The sequence below is a fragment of the Pseudophryne corroboree genome, unplaced genomic scaffold, assembly GCF_028390025.1.
Source record: "Pseudophryne corroboree isolate aPseCor3 unplaced genomic scaffold, aPseCor3.hap2 scaffold_1012, whole genome shotgun sequence".
In the NCBI taxonomy this organism is placed as follows: Eukaryota; Metazoa; Chordata; class Amphibia; order Anura; family Myobatrachidae; genus Pseudophryne; species Pseudophryne corroboree.
The window spans coordinates 23186-46310 of record NW_026967639.1 but is presented as its reverse complement, the minus strand read 5'-3'; the positions used below and the strand labels follow the sequence as shown (position 1 = coordinate 46310).

Genomic DNA, 23125 nt, shown 5'->3' with positions numbered 1-23125 from the left:
AACGAGGGACTAAGGGGAGAAGAAGCGAACCTACCTAACTGGTGGTAGCTTGGGCTTCTTAGGCTACTGGACACCATTAGCTCCAGAGGGATCGCACACAGGACCCGACCTCGTCGTCCGGTCCCGGAGCCGCGCCGACGTCCCCCTTACAGAGCCAGAGGCAAGAAGTGTCCGGAAAATCGGCGGCTGAAGACTTCTGTCTTCTCCAAGGTAGCGCACAGCACTGCAGCTGTGCGCCATTGCTCCTCATGCACACCACACACTGCGGTCACTGATGGGTGCAGGGCGCTGGGGGGGGGGGGCGCCCTGAGCAGCAATAAATAACACCTTGGCTGGCAAATTGACACCATATATAGCCCTAGAGGTTATATAGGTGTAAATTACCCCCTGCCAGATTTACACAAACAGCGGGACAAAGCCCGCTGAAAAAGGGGCGGAGCCATCTCCCTCAGCACACTGGCGCCATTTTCCCTCACAGCTCCGCTGGAAGGATCGCTCCCTGGCTCTCCCCTGCAGTCCTGCACTACAGAAAGGGTAAAAAAGAGAGGGGGGGCAATAAATTTAGGCGCAGTATATATAATACAAGCAGCTATAGGGGAAAACACTCTGTATAGTGATATCCCTGTGTTATATAGCGCCCTGGTGTGTGCTGGCATACTCTCCCTCTGTCTCCCCAAAGGGCTTTGTGGGGTCCTGTCCTCTGTCAGAGCATTCCCTGTGTGTGTGTTGTGTGTCGGTACTGCTGTGTTGACATGTATGATGAGGATAATGATGTGGAGGCGGAGCAAATGCCTGTGAATGTGATGTCACCCCCTGCGGGGTCGACACCAGTGTGGATGGACTTATGGAAGGAATTAAGTGAAAGTGTCAACTCCTTACATAAAAGGTTTGACGACATGGGACAGCCAGCTACTCAGCTTGTGCCTGTCCAAGCGTCTCAAATGTCATCAGGTGCTTTAAAACGCCCGCTACCTCAGATGGCAGACACAGATGTTGACACGGATACCGACGACGATGAGACTAGTGTACCTTCCAATAGGGCCACCTGTTACATGATTGAGGCAATGAAAAATGTATTACACATTTCTGATAGTACCCCAGGTACCACAAAAAAGGGTATTATGGCCCTCATTCCGAGTTGATCGCTCGTTAAATTTCTTTGCATCGCAGCGTTTTTCTGCTTAGTGCGCATGCGCAATGTTCGCACTGCGACTGCGCCAAGTAAATTTGCTATGAAGATAGTATTTTTACTCACGGCTTTTTCATCGCTCCGGCGATCGTAGTGCGATTGACAGGAAATGGGTGTTACTGGGCGGAAACAGCGTTTTAGGGGCGTGTGGATAAAAACGCTACCGTTTCCGGAAAAAACGCAGGAGTGGCCGGAGAAACGGAGGAGTGTGTGGACGAACGCTGGGTGTGTTTATGACGTCAAACCAGGAACGACAAGCACTGAACTGATCGCAGATGCCGAGTAAGTGTGAAGCTACTCAGAAACTGCTAAGTAGTTTGTAATCGCAATATTGCGAATACTTCGTTCGCAATTTTAAGATGCTAAGATACACTCCCAGTAGGCGGCGGCTTAGCGTGAGCAACTCTGCTAAATTCGCCTTGCGAGCAATCAACTCGGAATGACCTCCTATGTTTGGTGAGAAAAAACTACCAGTAGTTTTTCCTGCATCTGAGGAATTAAATGAGGTGTGTGAGGAAGCGTGGACTTCCCCCAATAAGAAATTGATAATTTCTAAACGGTTATTGGCAGCGTACCCTTTCCCGCCAGAGGATAGGTAGATAAAGCGCTTACACGTTTATCAAAAAAGGTGGCACTACCGTCTCCGGATACGGCCGCCCTAAAGGAACCTGCTGATAGAAAGCAGGAGGCTACCCTTAAAGCTATATATACACACACGGCATTATATTGCGACCAGCGATTGCATCGGCATGGATGTGCAGTGCTGCTGCTGCGTGGTCAGATTCCCTGTCGGATAATATTGATACTCTGGATAGGGACAATATTTTGCTGACAATAGAGCATATAAAAGACGCTGTCTTATACATGCATGATGCACAGAGGGATATTTTCCGGCTGGCATCAAAAATAAGCGCAATGTCCATTGCCGCCAGAAGGGGGTTATGGACTCAGCAGTGGTCAGGTGATGCCGATTCAAAAAGACACATGGAAGTTTTGCCTTATAGGGGGGTGGAACTGTTTGGGGATGGTCTTTCAGATCTCGTTTCCACAGCTACGGCTGGGAAATCGACATTTTTGCCACAGGCTACCCCACAGCAAAAGAAAGCACCGTATTATCAAGTACAGTCCTTTCGGCCCCAGAAAAACAAGAGGGCTAGAGGCGCATACTTTCTGCCGAGAGGAAAGGGTAGAGGGAAAAAACTGCAGCATACAGTCAGTTCCCAAGAGCAGAAGTCCTCCCCCGCGTCCGGTAAGTCCACAGCATGACGCTGGGGCTTCACAGGCGGACCCGGGTACGGTGGGGGCCCGTCTCAGAAATTTGAGCGCACAGTGGGCTCTCTCACAGGTGGATCCCTGGATCCTTCAAGTAGTATCTCAGGGGTACAGGCTGGAATTCGAGATGTCCCCCCCCCGCCGTTTCCTAAAATCTGCCTTACCATCAACTCCCTCTGCCAGGGAGGCAGTGTTGGTGGCTATCCAAAAACTGTATTCACAGCAAGTGATTGTCAAGGTACCCCTCCTTCAACAAGGAAAGGGTTACTATTCCACAATGTTTGTGGTACCGAAACCGGACGGTTCGGTGAGACCCATCTTAAATTTAAAATCCTTGAAAACATATATCAGAAGGTTCAAGTTCAAGATGGAATCGCTCAGGGCGGTTATTGCGAGCCTGGACAAGGGGGATTACATGGTCTCTCTGGACATCAAGGATGCTTACCTGCATGTCCCCATTTACCCTCCTCACCAGGAGTACCTCAGGTTTGTGGTACAGGACTGTCATTATCAGTTCCTGACGCTGCCGTTTGGGTTATCCACGGCACCAAGGGTCTTTACCAAGGTAATGGCCGAAATGATGATACTCCTTCAGAAGAAGGGGTTTTTAATTATCACGTACTTGGACGATCTCCTGATAAAGGCCAGGTCCAAGGAACAGTTATTAGCGGGGGTAGCACTTTCTCGGAAAGTGCTGCAGCAGCACGGCTGGATTCTCAATATCCCAAAGTCACAGCTGGTCCCGACGATACGTCTTCTGTTCCTGGGAATGATTCTGGACACATACCAGAAAAAAGTGTTTCTTCCAGTGGAAAAAGCCGAGGAGTTGTCATCTCTAGTCAGAAACCTCCTAAAACCAGGACAGGTGTCGGTACATCAATGCACGCGAGTCCTGGGGAAAATGGTAGCTTCATACGAAGCAATTCCATTCGGAAGGTTCCACGCAAGGATTTTCCAGTGGGACCTGTTGGACTAGTGGTCCGGGTCGCATCTCCAGATGCAGCAGCGGATAACCCTGTCGGCAAGGACCAGGGTGTCACTACTGTGGTGGCTGCAGAGGGCTCATCTCCTAGAGGGCCGCAGATTCGGATTACAGGACTGGGTCCTGGTGACCACGGATGCCAGCCTTCGGGGCTGGGGAGCAGTCACACAGGGAAGAAATTTCCAAGGACTGTGGTCAAATCAGGAGATTTCACTACACATAAATATCCTGGAGCTAAGAGCCATTTACAATGCCCTAAGCCAAGCAAGACCCCTGCTTCAAAACAAACCGGTTCTGATCCAGTCAGACAACATTAGGGCGGTCGCCCATGTAAACAGACAGGGCGGCACAAGAAGCAGGAGGGCAATGGCAGAAGCCACAAGGATTCTCCGATGGGCGGAAAATCACGTGCTAGCACTGTCTGCAGTGTTCATTCCGGGTGTGGACAACTGGGAAGCAGACTTCCTCAGCAGACACGACCTTCACCCGGGAGAGTGGGGGCTTCATCCAGAAGTCTTCCAATTGATTGTAAACTGTTGGGAAAGACCACAGGTGGATATGATGGCGTCCCACCTCCACAGAAAGCTAAAAAGATATTGCGCCAGGTCAAGGGACCCTCAGGCGATAGCTGTGGACGCTCTAGTGACACCGTGGGTGTACCAGTCGGTTTACGTGTTTCCCCCTCTGCCTCTTATTCCCAAGGTGCTGAGAATAATACGAAGGGGAAGAGTGAGAACTATACTCGTGGTTCCGGATTGGCCAAGAAGAACTTGGTACCCGGAACTTCAAGAGATGCTCTCAGAGGACCCATGGCCTCTACCGCTAAGGCGGGACCTGCTGCAGCAGGGGCCCTGCCTGTTCCAAGACTTACCGCGGCTGCGTTTGACGGCATGGCGGTTGAACGCCGGATCCTGAAGGAAAAAGGTATTCCGGAGGAAGTCATTCCTACCCTGATCAAGGCCAGGAAGGATGTGACTGCAACCCACTATCATCGCATCTGGCGGAAATATGTGGCTTGGTGTGAGGCCAGGAAGGCCCCAACGGATGTAAAAGCCCTTATCTGATTTTCCATATGGATAGGGCAGAGTTGAGGACTCGTCCTCAGTTTCTCCCGAAGGTGGTATCAGCGTTTCACTTGAACCAACCTATTGTGGTGCCTGCGGCTACTAAGGACTTGGAGGATTCCAAGTTGCTTGACGTAGTCAGGGCCCTGAAAATTTATGTTTCCAGGACGTCTGGAGTCAGGAAAACTGACTCGCTGTTTATCCTGTATGCACCCAACAAGCTGGGTGCTCCTGCTTCTAAGCAGACCATTGCTCGCTGGATTTGTAACACTATTCAGCTTGCGCATTCTGCGGTAGGACTACCGCAGCCAAAATCAGTAAAAGCCCACTCCACAAGGAAGGTGGGCTCATCTTGGGCGGCTGCCCGAGGGGTCTCGGCACTGCAACTTTGCCGAGCGGCTACTTGGTCAGGGTCTAACACTTTTGCTAAATTTTACAAATTTGATACCCTGGCTGAGGAGGACCTTGAGTTTGCTCATTCGGTGCTGCAGAGTCATCCGCACTCTCCCGCCCGTTTGGGAGCTTTGGTATAATCCCCATGGTCCTTACGGAGTCCCCAGCATCCACTAGGACGTCAGAGAAAATAAGAATTTACTCACCGGTAAATCTATTTCTCGTAGTCCGTAGTGGATGCTGGGCGCCCATCCCAAGTGCGGATTGTCTGCAATACTTGTAAATAGTTATTGTTCCAAAAATTGGGTTATTATTGCGAGCCATCTGTTCAGAGGCTCCGTTGTTATCATACTGTTAACCGGGGTTCATATCACGAGTTGTACGGTGTGATTGGTGTGGCTGGTATGAGTCTTACCTGGGATTCAAAATCCTTCCTTATTGTGTCAGCTCTTCCGGACACAGTATCTTAACTGAGGTCTGGAGGAGGGTCATGGGGGGAGGAGCCAGTGCACACCAGATAGTCCTAAATCTTTCTTTAGATGTGCCCAGTCTCCTTCGGAGCCGCTATTCCCCATGGTCCTTACGGAGTCCCCAGCATCCACTACGGACTACGAGAAATAGAATTACCGGTGAGTAAATTCTTATTATTTATGGATTATTTTTTTGGTCCCGACAGAGAACAAATATTTTCTACAGCATCCCTTTATTTACAGTACGCTATACAATTCAAGATCCTAAATGACTCTCTCCGTCTGACCGTTGGTCTGTGTGTATAACATTACAGTTGTCACTGGCTATTTGCCAGGCCTTGCTAAGAGTACACTATTACAGTAGGATTACTGTACTGTATATCCATCCGATGCTATTCACACTACAGTACTGGATTAGTGGAGTATTAGCCACCCAGTGGAGAAGATGTGCATTGCATGCTGTGTATGTTATCGCACCTCAACGAGCCTCTCTATGCAACACCTTCAACAACCTGAGCTATAGCTACGGTTCAACAAATACTCTGTTGAGGTGTAGAAACCGCAATGATGAGGGAGGCTCTGTCTGTATATTCCAGGTCCTTCTTCTAGACGTTAATAGCCAAACTCTTACCGAAAGTGGACACTCCACTGATTATTTGTGGAGACTTTAATTTGGTCTCGTCAACCCAGTTAGATAAACAAAGGCCTTTAGTAGGCAGACATAATCTTTCTAATTCACTAAAATTTAGACAAAAATTAGAAGGCACCTGGGAGACCTATAGATTAAACAACCTGCCCCTTCACATCAGATAATCCCATATTATTTCGGCAGGCGTCGACGGCCGTGATCCGAGGTAGCATTATTTTGTATGTGTCATCAGCTCTGAAATCTCTAAGGGATGACCGTGTCAAGGCCGAACAAGGTTTGACAATGCGTTTCAAAAAATGTAAATCACACATTAATGCAACTACTAAGAAAATATACAGTATTTTGAAGCTAAATCACATTATGATGGCGTGTTTATTAGGATTGGAATGTTTCTCTAACGTCCTTGGGGATACTGGGATGGCAAGAGTTACCATGGGGTATAGATGGGGTCCACTGGAGCCTTGGCACTTTAGCGTGTGCTGGCTCCTCCCCTCTATGCCCCTACTACCAGACTCCATTTAGAAAAATGTGCCCAAGGAGCCGGGTGCGTTCTCTGGAACTCCAGAGGGTTTTCTTGAAAACTTTATTTTAGTTTGTTATTTTCAGTGAGCACTGGCTGGCAACCAGTGTCTGCCTGCATCGTGGGAGTTAGGGGGGGACCAATACCAACCTCTTACAGGGTTAATGGTCCGGATCCCCGCTGACAGGACAAAGCTCCTGAGGTGGTGTTTCGCTCAACCCCAGGGTGTGTGCGCACGCCGACAGCATACCGCCACCCCTAACAGAGCTGAAGATGCTGGTGCGGTGAGTACACAAAGGGGGGGGTCCCAGTTAGTGGGTCCTCGGTTACAGTGGCTGCGGTGCCCACTGCAGACACTCACACTGACGTTAGCACATAAAAGGGGTTTTAATCCTGTTTTCTGCATTGTGGAGATAAAAGGCAGTATAATTATACACAGGGACCGTGCGCCATTAAGGGGGTTGGGCTTCCCGGAGAGCAGGACCAGCGGCTCAGAGGCGCCACTTCCTGCTGCATTAGACTCCAGAATGCATGCAGAGAAGTGCTTCCCTGTAAGGACCCTCTAAAGTCATCTTAATCTGCTACCAAGGGGGATTGTAGAAGGGGGGGAGCAATATATTGTCAGAAAAACTAGTTACCGTAATCTAAAGGCCCATGCACACTGGGTGATTTTGAGCTGAAAGCCGCTCACTTTTGCTGTTTTGAGCTGCTTTCAGTGTGTATATGTCGGTGATGAGCGCTGATGCACGCCCCGCTTCATCGCTGGCGGCCGCCATTCATCTGCTGATATTACCAGCAGATGAACTGCGGGGTGGATGGTTTTCCATAGCGTCCTGCTATGGAAAGCCGTTCACCCTCGCTGACATCGCTGAGCAAGGGGAAAAAATTGCTCAATGTGATCATCACTGTACATACACGCTGGGCACAAATGGCCAGTGTGTGTGCACCTTAAGGCTCTAGTTTATGCCTGGCAAAGCATTGCTTTAGCTAATGTGGCATATTGGCCCTCATTCCCAGTTGTTCCCTCGTTAGCTGCTTTTAGCAGCATTGCACACGCTAGGCCGCCGCCCTCTGGGAGTGTATCTTAGCAGCAGTGCACACGCTAGGCCGCCGCCCCCTGGGAGTGTATCTTATCTTAGCAGAATAGCGAACGAAAGATTCGCAAAATAGCGAATAGAAATTTCTTAGCAGTTTTTTGAGTAGCTCCAGACCTACTCACAAATAGCGATCAGTTCAGGCCGTTTCGTTCCAGGTTTGACGTCACACACACGCCCAGCGTCTGGTCAACCACTCCCCCGTTTCTCCAGACACTCCCGCGTTTTTGCCTGACACGCCTGCGTTTTTCCGCACACTCCCAGAAAACGGCCAGTTTCCGCCCAGAAACACCCACTTCCTGTCAATCACACTACGATCACTTCAACAATGAAAAATCTTCGTTCGGGCGTGAGTAAATCTACTAAGTTTTGAGCAAAAATACTTAGCGCATGCGCACTGCGTACCATGCACATGCGCATTTTTACCTTAATCGTTCCGTAGCGAAAATCGGCAACGAGCGAACAACTCGGCATGACCCCCATTGTGTGCTGCTTTTATCCTGCTCTATATCACTCCATCCAGGCTGTCTGGGGTTCTGTGTTATTTTCACTGCTACTGTGTGTGTGCTCTGCTGATAAACATGTCTGGCAAAAAGGCTGTATGTCCATCCTGCAACACAAAATTCTCACCTACTCCAGGGGGATCTCTGTTATGTACTCAGTGCAATCTCCCTTCTCAGGGAATCAGCACACAGGAACCAGAATGGCTGGATTCATTTAAAGCACTGATCTATAACATCAACTCTAAAAGGAAAGACAGTTGCTTAAAAAAAAAAACTATGGATGATTTTTTTTAGCTCATGCTCCAGACCACAGACCTGCTCCTCAACCCCCTCTGCTGGTTTCACAGAAACACACATACTACTACATGTACTCCAAACTGACTCTGATAATGACATGCCAGATTTGGACGAGGGGGAGGTAGAAATAGACAAAGGTGACAATACTCTGTATCAGGGTGCGGAAGCTCTAATATATTCTATAAGGGAGGTCCTGAATATCCCAGATACGGAGGCATTTTTTAATGTGAAACCTAAATCTACGACCACATTTCCTGTCTCAAAGGAATTAAACACTCTTTTTAAAGAGGCGTGGGTTCATCCTGAGAAGAAATTTTAAACCCCTAAGCGGTTGCTGAACTCTTTCCCTTTTCCTCCAGAGTATAGGAAGGTGTGGGAAAATCCCCCTACTGTGGATACCTCAGTGTCCAGGCTGACACAAAAAAATTGTACTGCCTGTACTTGGTGCTATCTCTTTGAAAGACCCTGCTGATCGTAAAATTGAAACTACGCTCAAATCCATTTACACAGCAGTGGGAGTCACACAGAGGCCCACTATTGCTTGTGGTTGGATCACAAGGGCCATGGTAATATGGTATGGTAATATAATTGAGGGGTTTGACACTATGCTGCAGTATGAGATCCTAACTCTACTGCAACATATCCAGGATGCTGCTAACTTCATGCGTGAGGCCATCAAGGAGATAGGCCTCTTTAATGCCCGCTCCATGGCTATGGTGGTGTCAACTCACAGAGTGCTATGGCTGCGACTCTGGACAGTGGATGCTGATTCCAAAAAGGGCATTGAGAATCTTCCCTTCATGGGGGATACCTTGTTTGGTGAGGAACTAAACAAGTGGATTTCAAAAGCGACGGCAGGTAAGTCCAGCTATCTGCTGTCTGCAGCTGCTCTGGCTAGATGTCCTTACCCCAGCTCCTCTCCCCAGTCCTTTCGTGTGGCCAGATTTCGACACTTCCAGTTTTGGGCCTTGCCTTTTGGCCTATCCACGGCACCGAGGGTGTTCACAAAAGTTATGGTGGAAATGATGCGTGATGTAAGTGAACATTGTCCCTTACTTGGATGATCTCCTCTTAAAAGCAGTGTCCAGAGAGCGACTGTTGCAAAGCATCAACCTGACTATGCGACTTCTTATGGACCACTGGTGGATCCTAAATCTACAAAAATCAGACCTGGAACCGTCGCAGAGACTTCGTTTACTGGGGATGATACTCTACACTGTGTCTCAGAAAGTATTTCTCCCTATGGACAAAGTCTTAACGATTCAGGCTATGGTCCGCTCCGCGCTCAAGCCCCTTTCACCGAAAATGAGGATTTCCCTCTTATGGTGGTTGCAGATCTCTCACCTAGTGGTAGGTCGACAGATGCGATAACAGATGCGAGCCTCCGTGGTTGAGGTGCTGTGACCTAAGGGGCTCAGTTCCAAGGAAGGTGGTTGCATCAGGAGTCTTCTCTTCCAATAAACGGAAATGGAACTCGGGGCGATTTGAAATGCCCTTCTACAGGCCTCCTCTCTCCTCCAACATCAGGCCATACCGGTCCAGTTGGACAACACCATGGTGGTGGCATACATAAATCAGGGAGGAACAAAAAGCAGGGCCGCAATGCGAAAGGTGTCAAGGATACTCCTCTGGGTGGAAGACAACGCAAGGGCCATGTTGGCCATATTCATTCCAGGAGTGGACAACTGGGAAGCAGACTTCCTCAGCAGACACAATCTACATCTGGGGGAATGGGGCCTTCACCCTCAGGTGTTTCAACAGCTGGTTCAAAAGTGGGGCTGTCCGATGATAGACATGATGGCTTCTCGGCTGAACAAGAAGCTCCGTCGCTACTGTTCCAGGATGAGGGATCCGCAGGCTGCAGCGGTGAACCCTCTGACAGCGCCGTGGACTCACCAGTTCATCTATTTATTCCCTCCAATTCCTCTCATTCCCTGAGTCCTAAAAAGACTCAAACGGGAATGCGTTCAGGGAATTCTGATTGCCCCGGATTGGCCGCGTCGGGCCTGTATGTGGAACTCCTAACCATGTATCTCGACGAGCCCTGGCCTCTGCCGCTTCGCAAAGATCTTCCTAAGCAAGGACCATTCATCTATCCAGACTTACTGCAGCTATGTTTGACAGCATGGAAGTTGAAAGGGAGACTCTAGCCAGAAAAGGACTTCCCTCTAGGGTTGTCTCTACTATGGTCCAATCCCGAAAGGTGGTCACATCAAAGCATTACCACCGCATCTAGAAGAAATATGTTTCTTGATGTGAGGGTAGAAAATATTCTAATGTGGAATTTCAACTTGCCCGTTTTCTGCTCTTCCTGCAGGCAGGCGTGGATATGGGCCTACGGTTAGGCTCCATCAAAGCTCAGATATTGGCCTTGTCCATATTCTTCAAGAGGCAGTTGACTGTGATTCTGGAGGTTGGACGTTCTTAGAAGGTGTCCTTCACATTCAACCACCCTTTGTCCCTGCCATGGTTCCGTGGGATCTCAATTTGGTCCTGACCTTTCTTCAATCGGTTTGAACCTTTACACAGGGTGGACTTGAAATATTTGACTTGGAAGACTGTTATGTTGCTGGCGTTGGCTTCTATGAGACATGTGTTGGAATTAGGGGCCTTATCCTGTAAAAGCCCTTATTTGTTATTTCACGAGGATAGGGCGGAGCTCAGGACTCACCCGCAATTTTTGCCGAAAGTGGTGTCGGCATTTCACATAAATCAAACGATAGTTGTTCCAGTAGTGTCTGACACGTTGGTTGCTCCAAAGTCCCTGGACGTGATTCAGGCTTTGAAGACTTACGTCAAGAGGACAGCTCATCACAGAAAGACTGACTCACTTTTTGTCCTCTATGACGCTACCGAGATTGGATGTCCTGCTTCGAAGCAGTCAATTGCTCGTTGGATCTGTCTGACTATCCAACAGGCTTACTCTTCGGCAGCAGTGCCACTGCCTAGTTCTATTCCGGCCTACTCCACCAGGGCTGTGGGTTCTTCCTGGGCGGCTGCCCGTGGTGTTTCGGCTTTGCAGTTGTGCCGAGCAGCTACTTGGTCTGGTTCGAACATGTTTGTGAAGTTCTACAAGTTTGATACCTTGACCACTGAGGCTCTTCAGTTTTGCAGGGGTCTCGGCCCTCTCCCACCCGTTCTGGGAGCTTTGGGACTTCCGCATGGTACTAATACCATCCCAGTCTCCACTAGGACGTATAAGAAAATAGGAATTTAATACCTACCAGTAATTCCTTTTCTCGTAGTCCATGGGGGATACTGGGCGCCCGCCTCAGTGCTTCGTGTTTTTCCTGCATACCTTGTTGTATGTTTCTCGGTTGGGTCTGCTGTTGCTGTCCCTGCCTGTTCTGGTTAGCGTTGCTATCCTTTCTTGCTGTTGTATATTGGTTCGTTGACTCACTGCTGGTTTTTATTTATTTTACTTCTCTCAAAGTATGTCCATCTCCTCGGGCACAGTTTTCCTAGACTGTGTCTGCAAGAGGGGCATAGATGAATATTTTTATAGTGCCAAGGCTCCAATGGACCCAATCTATACCCCATGGTACTAATACCATCCCAGTATCCCCTACGGACTACGAGAAAAGGAATTACCGGTAGGTATTAAATTCCTATTTTTTCCTTTAAAAAACACCATCAATTCTATAAATATGGCAACAGAAATGGTAAACTTCTAGCTACCATTTTAAAAGGACAAAAACTGATGATGGTGGTTAGACCATTAGCTAAGCCTGATGATACCGTCACAACTACCAAAAAGCAGATAACGGAAATTATAACTAAATTCTACACCTCGTTGTACCCACAACTGCCCACGTCTCCTGAAGCAGATGTTGCAAGGTTCTGGGAAGACTTACCTATCCCTCGTATACCGGAACAGTTAGTAGAATCCCTTATAGGCCCTATCACTGAGGAAGAAGCGTCTTGTGCTATTAAACAATTAAAAAATGGCAAAGCATCAGGCCCCGATGGGTATACTGCAGAATATTATAAGATACTAGCACCAAGAATTGGCCCTCAATTAACGATATTTTATAACTCACTTTTGACATAAGAAAAGGTCCCGTATCATTTTAATTCAACCATAATAAACGTCATCCCCAAACAAGGTGAAGATCTGGCAGATCCGGGCTCCTCTCGCCCAATATCACTTTTGAATGCCGATTATAAGATGCTTACTAAAATTTTGGCGGAAAGGGTAAAATATATCCTCCTGCATATAGGGCCTAATTCTGAGTTGATCGCAGCATCAAATTTGTTAGCAGTTGGGCAAAACCATGTGCACTGCTATCAACTCCCATAATTCATAAAGATCAGACAGGGTTATAATTGACCGGAACTCAACCGTAAACATCAGAAGAGTATTGGCAGCTATTTCAGATGCCCAGAACTCTAACAAGAAGACACCACAAGCTATCCTTACCCTAGGCGCTGAAAAGGCATTTGATAGAATACATTGGAACCATCTGTATCAATCGCTTCGGAAATTTGGTTTCCCTGACAGATTCATAACTATTCTACTACCTGTTATATTCTTATTCGACTTCTAAGATTCTATGTAATGGCTATCTTTCTGACTCTTTTCCAATTTATAAGGGGACGAGACAAGGATGTCCACTCTCACCATTACTCTTTGCAGTAGCCCTAGAACCACTTGCAATAGCCCTCAGACAATCGCCCCTATGTCAAGTGATCATGGTAGGAGGCGTAGACTTGCGTCTTTCTCTATTCGCTGATGACATGTTATTGTTTATGTCACATATTCTTTACCCATCGTCTTAGATATTATAACACAGTTATTCTGGATATAACATAAACCTGAATAAATCAGAAATGTTGCATTTGGGCACCGACACATCATACGACATGTCATCATCATTACTTAAGGAAATTAAAGTGGTGAAATCCAAATTTCAATATTTGGGAATGAATATTCCGATCCATTTATCTCACCTATACTCATCATATAATTTTACTCCACTGATAAACTCAATTATAATTTTATTAGAGAGCTGGAAAGCATTTACTTTGTACCTAATGGGAAGGATAGCAGTATTACAATCTGTCATTTTTCCAAAGCTATTCTATTCGGGATCCGGTCATGATCCTGGCCATTGGGATCCCAGCTGTTGAAATACCTATGCTGGAATCCTGACAGGGACACCTACCCGGAGTCGGAATCCTAACCACCGAGATCCCAAATGACCAATGACAGGGACCCGCAAGAAGAAAGTTGTGGGTTGAGGGGGGAGGTTAGGTTAGGGATAGGCTGCAGCCCGGAGGAGTTAGACTACGGGGAGGGGGTTAGGGTCAGGCTGCGGAAAGGGGGGGCTAGGTTCAGGCACCATGGGGGGAAGGGATGTTAGGTTCAGGCTTCAAAGAGGTAGGGTTAGGGGGACATTTGGGAAGAATAATGAGCGCGACATCCCGCTGCTTGTAATACCGACAGGGGAAGGTAAGTATACTTACCTTCCCCTGTCGGGATTATGAGCAGCGGGATGCCGCCGTCGGTATTCGGGCTGCCGACATCCCCATTACCTAACCAATGCTTCTATATGATGCTCACAATTTCTATATCTACCCAGAGCCAAATTACAGATGTTGTGCTCGGATGGCGGCCTTGGACCTACTGAAATTCACATATTCTATATTTTTCCGTTACATTGCGGATTGGCTACTGGAAAGGGATACCTACTCTGTGTGTGCCTCAGACTCTGCTACTTGTGCCGCTTTCTTCCCAGGTGCCTTGCTTCATATCCCGAAAAAGCTTTGCACACCTTCTGTACTTAATAATATTTTCTTTAGAGACACCTACCACACTTGGTAGGCCTTAATAAAGTTCAAGAGAAACCCTTGCCACACTGACATGATCCCACTTTGAAGCAACCCTTTGTTTAAACCAGGGCTTGAAAATCTCACTTACCTTACACTGAAGACAAAAGGGCATCAGAAACACTGCTGATGTGTTTGACCCTGGAGGCAAGAGTCTTTCTGAATTGCAAACCAAATATAATCTACAGTAAATAATCACCATTTCTTTGCATACCTTCAGATTAAGCACTACATGGAGTCGCTTCCTAATGCCTTGTCTTCCCCTGAAGATGTTCTGATGTCTTTGTTGTCTTTAATTGAACAAATTAAATCTTGATAAAGGTATCTAGTTTTATATTTAGTCAAACTGAACTCCCCCCAAACTGTGGACTCATGTCACTGCGTTATGGAAGAATGACGTTCCTTCCTTAAATAATGACCTGTCACGGTTGTTGGTACTTGTGGAATCGGATGAGGTCTAGTAGCTCGTTGGCTGGAGTCCAGAGGACGGAATGGTGTGGGCTTGATATATGACCTGCTCATACAGGCGTGACAGGTTTGGCTAAAGTCTATGGCTGGGCACAGGTGTTTGGACAACTATGGGGAACTAGAACACTGGGGATACCACTGCAATGATAGTTGAGTGACACTTGTTAGTAACGGATAGCTGGGAGCTGAGATTGAACCAGCAGTACAGGATAGCTGGAAGCTGGGATTGAACCAGCAGTACGTGATAGCTGGAAGCTGGGATTGAACCAGCAGTACAGGATAGCTGGAAGCTGGGATTGAACCAGCAGTACAGGATAGCTGGAAGCTGGGATTGAACCAGCAGTACAGGATAGCTGGAAGCTGAGATTGAACCAGCAGTACCGGATAGCTGGAAGCTGGGATTGAACCAGCAGTACAGGATAGCTGGAAGCTGGGATTGAACCAGCAGTACAGGACAGCTGGAAGCCGGGATTGAACCAGCAGTACAGGATAGCTGGAAGCTGGGAATGAACCACAGTACAGGATAGCTGGAAGCCGGGATTGAACCAGCAGTACAGGATAGCTGTAAGCTGGGATTGAACCAGCAGTACAGGATAGCTGGAAGCTGGGATTGAACCAGCAGTACAGGACAGCTGGAAGCCGGGATTGAACCAGCAGTACAGGACAGCTGGAAGCTGGGAATGAACCAGCAGTACAGGATAGCTGGAAGCTGGGATTGAACCAGCAGTACAGGATAGCTGGAAGCTGAGATTGAACCAGCAGTACAGGATAGCTGGAAGCTGGGAATGAACCAGCAGTACAGGATAGCTGGAAGCTGGGATTGAACAAGCAGTACAGGATAGTTGGAAGCTGGGATGGAACCAGCAGTACAGGATAGCCGGAAGCTGGGATGGAACCAGCAGTACAGGATAGCCGGAAGCTGGGATGGAACCAGCAGTACAGGATAGCCGGAAGCTGGGATTGAACCAGCAGTACAGGATAGCTGGAAGCTGGGAATGAACCAGCAGTACCGGATAGCTGGAAGCTGGGATTGAACCAGCAGTACCGGATAGCTGGAAACTGGGATTGAACCAGCAGTACCGGATAGCTGGAAACTGGGATTGAACCAGCAGTACAGGATAGCTGGAAGCTGGGATTGAACCAGCAGTACTGGACAGCTGGAAGCTGGGAATGAACCAGCAGTACAGGATAGCTGGAAACTGGGATTGAACCAGCAGTACAGGATAGCTGGAAGCTGGGATTGAACCAGCAGTACAGGATAGCTGGAAGCTGGGATTGAACCAGCAGTACAGGACAGCTGGAAGCTGGGAATGAACCAGCAGTACAGGACAGCTGGAAGCTGGGAATGAACCGGCAGTACAGGATAGCTGGAAGCTGGGATTGAACAGGCAGTACAGGACAGCTGGAAGCTGGGAATGAACCGGCAGTACAGGACAGCTGGAAGCTGGGAATGAACCAGCAGTACAGGATAGCTGGAAGCTGGGATTGAACCAGCAGTACAGGATAGCTGGAAGCTGGAATTGAGATAACCAGTGGTGCAGGGTTGCAGATATCCTGGAGATGAGATAACCAGTGGTGCAGGGTTGCAGATACCCTGGAGATGAGATAACCAGCAGTGCAGGTTTGCAGATACCCTGGAGATGAGATAGCCAGCGGTGCAGGTTTGCAGATACCCTGGAGATGAGATAACCAGCAGTGCAGGTTTGCAGATACCCTGGAGATGAGATAACCAGCAGTGCAGGTTTGCAGATACCCTGGAGATGAGATAGCCAGCGGTGCAGGTTTGCAGATACCCTGGAGATGAGATAACCAGCAGTGCAGGGTTGCAGATACCCTGGAGATGAGATAACCAGCGGTGCAGGGTTGCAGATATCCTGGAGATGAGATAACCAGCGGTGCAGGGTTGCAGATATCCTGGAGATGAGATAACCAGCGGTGCAGGGTTGCAGATACCCTGGAGATGAGATAACCAGCGGTGCAGGGTTGCAGATATCCTGGAGATGAGATAGCCAGCGGTGCAGGTTTGCAGATACCCTGGAGATGAGATAGCCAGCGATGCAGGTTTGCAGATACCCTGGAGATGAGATAACCAGCAGTGCAGGGTTGCAGATACCCTGGAGATGAGATAACCAGCAGTGCAGGGTTGCAGATACCCTGGAGATGAGATAACCAGCAGTGCAGGGTTGCAGATATCCTGGAGATGAGATAACCAGCGGTGCAGGGTTGCAGATATCCTGGAGATGAGATAACCAGCGTTGCAGGGTTGCAGATATCCTGGAGATGAGATAACCAGCGGTGCAGGGTTGCAGATATCCTGGAGATGAAATAACCAGCGGTGCAGGGTTGCAGATATCCTGGAGATGAGATAACCAGCGGTGCAGGTTTGCAGATACCCTGGAGATGAGATAGCCAGCGGTGCAGGTTTGCAGATACCCTGGAGATGAGATAACCAGCAGTGCAGGTTTGCAGATACCCTGGAGATGAGATAGCCAGCGGTGCAGGTTTGCAGATACCCTGGAGATGAGATAGCCAGCGATGCAGGTTTGCAGACACCCTGGAGATGAGATAACCAGCGGTGCAGGTTTGCAGATACCCTGGAGATGAGATAACCAGCAGTGCAGGTTTGCAGATACCCTGGAGATGAGATAGCCAGCGGTGCAGGTTTGCAGATACCCTGGAGATGAGATAGCCAGCGATGCAGGTTTGCAGATACCCTGGAGATGAGATAACCAGCAGTGCAGGTTTGCAGATACCCTGGAGATGAGATAGCCAGCGATGCAGGTTTGCAGATACCCTGGAGATGAGATAACCAGCAGTGCAGGTTTGCAGATACCCTGGAGATGAGATAACCAGCAGTGCAGGTTTGCAGATACCCTGGAGATGAGATAGCCAGCGGTGCAGGTTTGCAGATACCCTGGAGATGAGATAACCAGCAGTGCAGGTTTGCAGATACCCTGGAGATGAGATAGCCAGCGATGCAGGTTTGCAGATACCCTGGAGATGATATAACCAGCGGTGCAGGGTTGCAGATATCTTGGAGATGAGATAACCAGCGTTGCAGGGTTGCAGATACCCTGGAGATGAGATAACCAGCGGTGCAGGTTTGCAGATACCCTGGAGATGAGATAGCCAGCGGTGCAGGTTTGCAGATACCCTGGAGATAGGGGTCAGGAAGTGTTGAAGTTGGTGATGCACTGTCTCTTTAAGCAGGAGATTGCAGGAGCTCTCTACAGCAGAGGTGTCCAAAAGGTAGATCGCGACAGACTTAACAGAAAATAATGTAACGAGCCTGCCACCATTGCTTCTCTTCACAGTTCCCAGGGTTGCAGTGTGTGAGTGCGTGGGTGATGTAGTGATATGAGGAGCCAGGGCGCTAGTAGGATCCAGTTTGATCCAGCCGGCGGTGGCGACGACAGGAGAAGCAGCCAGCAGGAAGCCATGCAGCGTGAAAGCGGGAGAGGAGGGACTGAAGCTAGTCAGCATGACAACTTGTCAGGTAAGTTATGCAAAGGGGGGGTTTCTTCATAAGGGGAGGGACGATCTGCAAAGGGGGGAAGTGCACAGAGGGGGTTATGGTACAGGGGGCTATTATGCAGTGGACTGGAAGGTAGATCACCTGTAAGTAAGTGAACAAAAAGTAGATCCCAGGTCCCAAAAGTCTGTCCACCCCTGCTCTACAGGCTTGAGGACAACAAAGCTAGGCAACGACGGCTACCAGGCGCAGTTCCGACCCGATCGCTGTCCTGCGACAAACTGCAGCGAGCGATCGGGTCGGAATGACCCCCTTAGACCGATACTCCACACTCCCTCATGTTGAAAAAGGTATTATAACCTTTCACCATAAATGGGGCTTCTTTACGGATACACTGCCAGATCGTACCAAAGAACAGATTTGTAAGCAGACTTCGAAGCAGACTATTGCTCGCTGGATCTGTAACACGATTCAGCAGGCGTATGTTACGGCTGGATTGCCGGTACCAAATTCAGTAAAGACCCATTCCACAAGGAAGGTGGGCTCTTCTTGGGCGGCTGCCCAGGGGGGTCTCAGCATTACAACTTTGCCAAGCAGCAACTTGGTCGGGGTCAAACACTTTTGCTAAATTCTACAAGTTTGATACCCTGGCTAATGAGGACCTAGCGTTTGCACAGTCGGTGCTGCAGAGTCATACGCACTCTCCCGCCCGATTGGATGCTTTGGTATAAACCCCATGGTCTTTACGGAGTCCCCAGCATCCTCTAGGACGTCAGAGTAAATAAGATTTTACTCACCGGTAATTCTATTTCTCCTAGTCCGTAGTGGATGCTGGGCGCCCATCCCAAGTGCGGACTATTTCTGCAAGACTTGTATATAGTTATTGCTTACATAAGGGTTATGTTACAGTTTGGATCAGTCTTGGTCTGATGCTGTTTTGTTCATACTGTTAACTGGTTACGTATATTCCATGTTATATGGTGTGGATGGTGTGGGATGGTATGAATCTTGCCCTTAGATTAACAAAATCCTTTCTTCGTATTGTCCATCTCCTCTGGGCACAGTTCTCTAACTGAGGTCTGGAGGAGGGGCATAGAGGGAGGAGCCAGTGCACACCCATACTAAAAGTTCTTCATAGGTGCCCATGTCTCCTGCGGAGCCCGTCTATACCCCATGGTCCTTACGGAGTCCCCAGCATCCACTACGGACTAGGAGAAATAGATTTACCGGTAGGTTTAAAATCTTATTTTTGTTCCTCATACAGTGCCTTGGGACTTAGGTCTAGTCCTAAAAGCTCTTCAAGTTGCGCCATTTGAACCACTTAATAAAGTGGATCTTAAATGGTTGACAGCTAAAGTTCTCTTTCTACTGACTATGGCGTCAGCTAGAAGAGTCTCAGATTTAGGAGCGCTGTCATGTCGTTCTCCTTTTTCTGTTTTTTTTTTTTATCCAGATAAAGCGGTTCTCAGAACTAGGTCTAGATATCTTCCTAAGGTGGTGTCTAAATTCCACCTTAATGAAGAAGTCCCGGCTTTTCAGGTATCGGGATTTTCTGCGGGAGATGCGTCGCGGGACGTAGTCCGGGCATTAAGGATCTACGTCGATTGTAACCAGTGCCATCAGAAAGACAGATTCTCTCTTCATTCTCTATAGATTACACAAGAGAGGATGGCCTGCTACTAAATAGACGCTGGCTAGATGGCTTCGAATAACGACTTCGGAAGCATATTCTCAAGCAGATCTGCCTGTTCTGGCTAATGTCTCTGCTCACTCTACACGTAAGGTGGGTCCTTCATGGGCAGCACAAGATGGTGCTTCAGCAGAACAGATTTGTAAGGCAGCCACATAGTCTTCCATCAACACTTTCATTAGACATTATGCCTTGGATACTTTTGACTCTTATGACGCTGAATTCAGGTGAAAGGTTCTCCTGTCCAATCAGGAGCGTCCCCTCCACTAAATTGCTTCGGGAAATCCCATTGTTATCCTGTGGACCCTACTGGAGAAATATACGTTATGGTAAGAAGTTTACCATTAATAACGGTATTTCTCCTAAATCCACAGGTTCCACAGGGATCCCACCCTGACGCACCTGATTTGAGGATCTTGATACTCACTAGCCTCTTCCTTCTTGTACGGAAGGGTGTGCATGTGTGTTCTTCTCGCCTGATTAGGGCTCTACATGATGCTCCTGCCTAGATGCTTTGGAATCCAACTGATTTACCTGGGATATATGGACGAGCCCGTTGCATCCTGGGAGGCCTGAAAAGCTTGTGATCGTTTGGTGCCAATTCCTGGGAACAAAGGCTGGAGGTAAACAGGTGTGGAAAGTGGCACTCTTTGGTCAAAGATCCTACGAGGAGCCAGGAGATGCACTCCTATGTTCCTTGATGTTCCGTACTGGTATTCGGACAAGGCATCAGGGAGCTTCCCAATTACCAAACAAGTGTTGTCAGGCGCAATGGACAAGATGGGGGGCAAGCACCAAGGTTTGCAACGGTGCTGCACTATAACAGGGGTACAAATACTGTGTGAGACGCTGCAATAGGGCAGATGGTACACTCACCCACAGAGGGAGTTGACTGCTGCACTGAGCACACCGGGCACAGGCTGAAGCTGGGGGACCAAGGGCAGCATTCCTCCCCAAGCGGAGTGGATGCAGATACTTCTAATAATTAAAAAGACTATAGATACTATAATAGGGAGCGCAAACATATAATATCTTAAAAACAATTTATTATTGATAAAACAGCATATATTTGACCATAAAATGACTACTGCAGAGCCAATTGGTAATTATACAGGAACAATTGATTATACCAAACAGTTCTGAGGAAACCGGCATGATTTAAGCCGGAGAAACGCGTCAAGGATTCTGACCACGATACTGCTGAGCCGTAAGATCAAATCAATATTGATCCCAGGACGTCCATATTCAGCAGCACGAGCGACCACTCAGTGCCCCCAAGGTTTGCCTCATTTCCAAATTCCAACTTGGCTGCTTGTCCAACTCCAGTGCCGGGCGGTCCTTGTGTCATAGGATACGGCTCTACACACTGCACTTTGGTGAGAAACTTGCATCATCTCAAATACGGCATAGTGATGTCAAAAATACGTTGCTAAGGAACTGGTAATCAATTACAGTTGCAAATCATCTGTGTGTGTGCTATCACATCAAAAACCATTATAATTAATGAGGCAATCCTGAATACCGCTGCTAATTATTTGCAACAACAGGGACACAGCTGACTGAACGTTTTGTTGGGTTAATAAGGAACGATAAATATACACCACCTTATCATTGGATATATTGGATTCCCTTTATTATAATTAATAGGGGACCATTTATATATATGTCTATCCAACACTGTTTGGTATAATCAATTGTTCCTGTATAATTACCAATTGGCTCTGCAGTAGTCATTTTATGGTCAAATATATGCTGTTTTATCAATAATAAATTGTTTTTAAGATATTATATGTTTGCGCTCCCTATTATAGTATCTATAGTCTTTTTAGTGTTTATCAGGTACAACAGAATTCCATTGTGAGAGCTGCAATTACTTATTACTGTTAAAGTGGTCTTTAATTTTATTTCTAAAGCGCCTGTATTTAATTCCTGATAGGAATAATCTTTTTACTTCTAATAATTGCCTTACTCCAGGTGCTCCGGGCACACAGGTGGCATCACACCAGTCACAAGATCGCTCCCCCTCCGCGCAAGATGGCTGCCACCATCCGTGACTCACCAAGCACTAAAGATGGTGGGGAGGCAGAATGCACCACCGGGTTCAGAGCACCAGGTACAGAAGAGCCGGCTTCCCCTTAGCAGAGGAGAAGCGTGAGAGGACCACAACAGGGCCTCAGCCGAGATCCGCGATGATCGGTGAGTACGTAGCGGAGCCGGACTTCTGCCCGCCTGCATCTCCAGCAGGAGAATCCAGGTCCTGGCGCGACCCTGGCGAGTAGGCCGCAGCCTGCAAGGACAGAGAATATTGTCCCCCAGCTCCACAGCTGAAATCCATGGAGCAGAACACCAAGACACAGCAGGGACTCGCACTGTAGGGGCACCAGAAAGTGTGGCAGGTCTAATAAAGTTTTTTAATTAGAGATGAGCGGGTTCAGATTTACTCGGTTCTTGACGCCAGAATTAACGCAAGTTCAGCTTTTTCTCTAATTGGCTAACCAAAACACGTGACATCCGAGAGCCTTTAGAAGATCCGGGTACATCCGAGTAAAACCTAACCCACTCATCTCTAGTTTTAATTCTAAGTCCCAGCAAGAGCCCGGCAGTGATGCGTCCGTCCAGCAAGCCGGCCAAGCCCCTCCTCCCACTTTCTTCATTTTTTTTTTTTATTCTTTATTTTCTGACGAACAATTTCCACAATAAACAGGTGCTATTAAACAACAAAGTTTCCTTGGTGCATTTTATGTAAGACATGACTACAATAAAATCTTGATTTGGGGGTACCAGAGCAGCATAATGCGGGGTGGACTTAATTCCATCCAGCTGAACCACATTGCTATATAATCTGAGGGTTTCTCCAAAGCTGTACAGAAGGTATCTTCCATATACAGTACATATAAAAATCAATTCTCTGACACCACTTCCAGATTGTTGGAGTACTCACTGATCTCCAATGAACTGGAACAATGGCTCTGGCCACGTTATTTAAATGTTTAAGTAGTGACTTTTTGGAAGTAGGGATATTGGAGTGGGACAACAGCCAGAAGTCCAAATCTTCAGGGACATGGTAACCCACTATTTTGGTTGTCAGTTCTATATTTTTAGTCCAGAAGGGAACTATTAGTGGACAGTCCCACCAGTAGTGGACTAAAGTGCCTCTATCTTTACCACAGCACCAGCACAGGGGAGGAACAATTTGTGTAGGACGTTGTGTCATCTGTACCATCTTATCAGCA

General features: G+C 47.9%; 1 protein-coding gene across 1 annotated transcript in view; it reads left to right on the top strand.

The window, feature by feature from the left end:
- The window catches only part of LOC134987616 (zinc finger protein 271-like), a 79637-nt gene extending 57038 nt beyond the window's left edge, over positions 1–22599 (top strand). Inside the window, exon 8 of the mRNA XM_063950505.1 lies at positions 21867–22599. Coding sequence (XP_063806575.1) covers positions 21867–21946 — 80 coding nt within the window. The 3' untranslated portion in view covers positions 21947–22599. The remainder of the gene's footprint in view (positions 1–21866) is intronic.
- Positions 22600–23125: the final 526 nt, after the last annotated feature.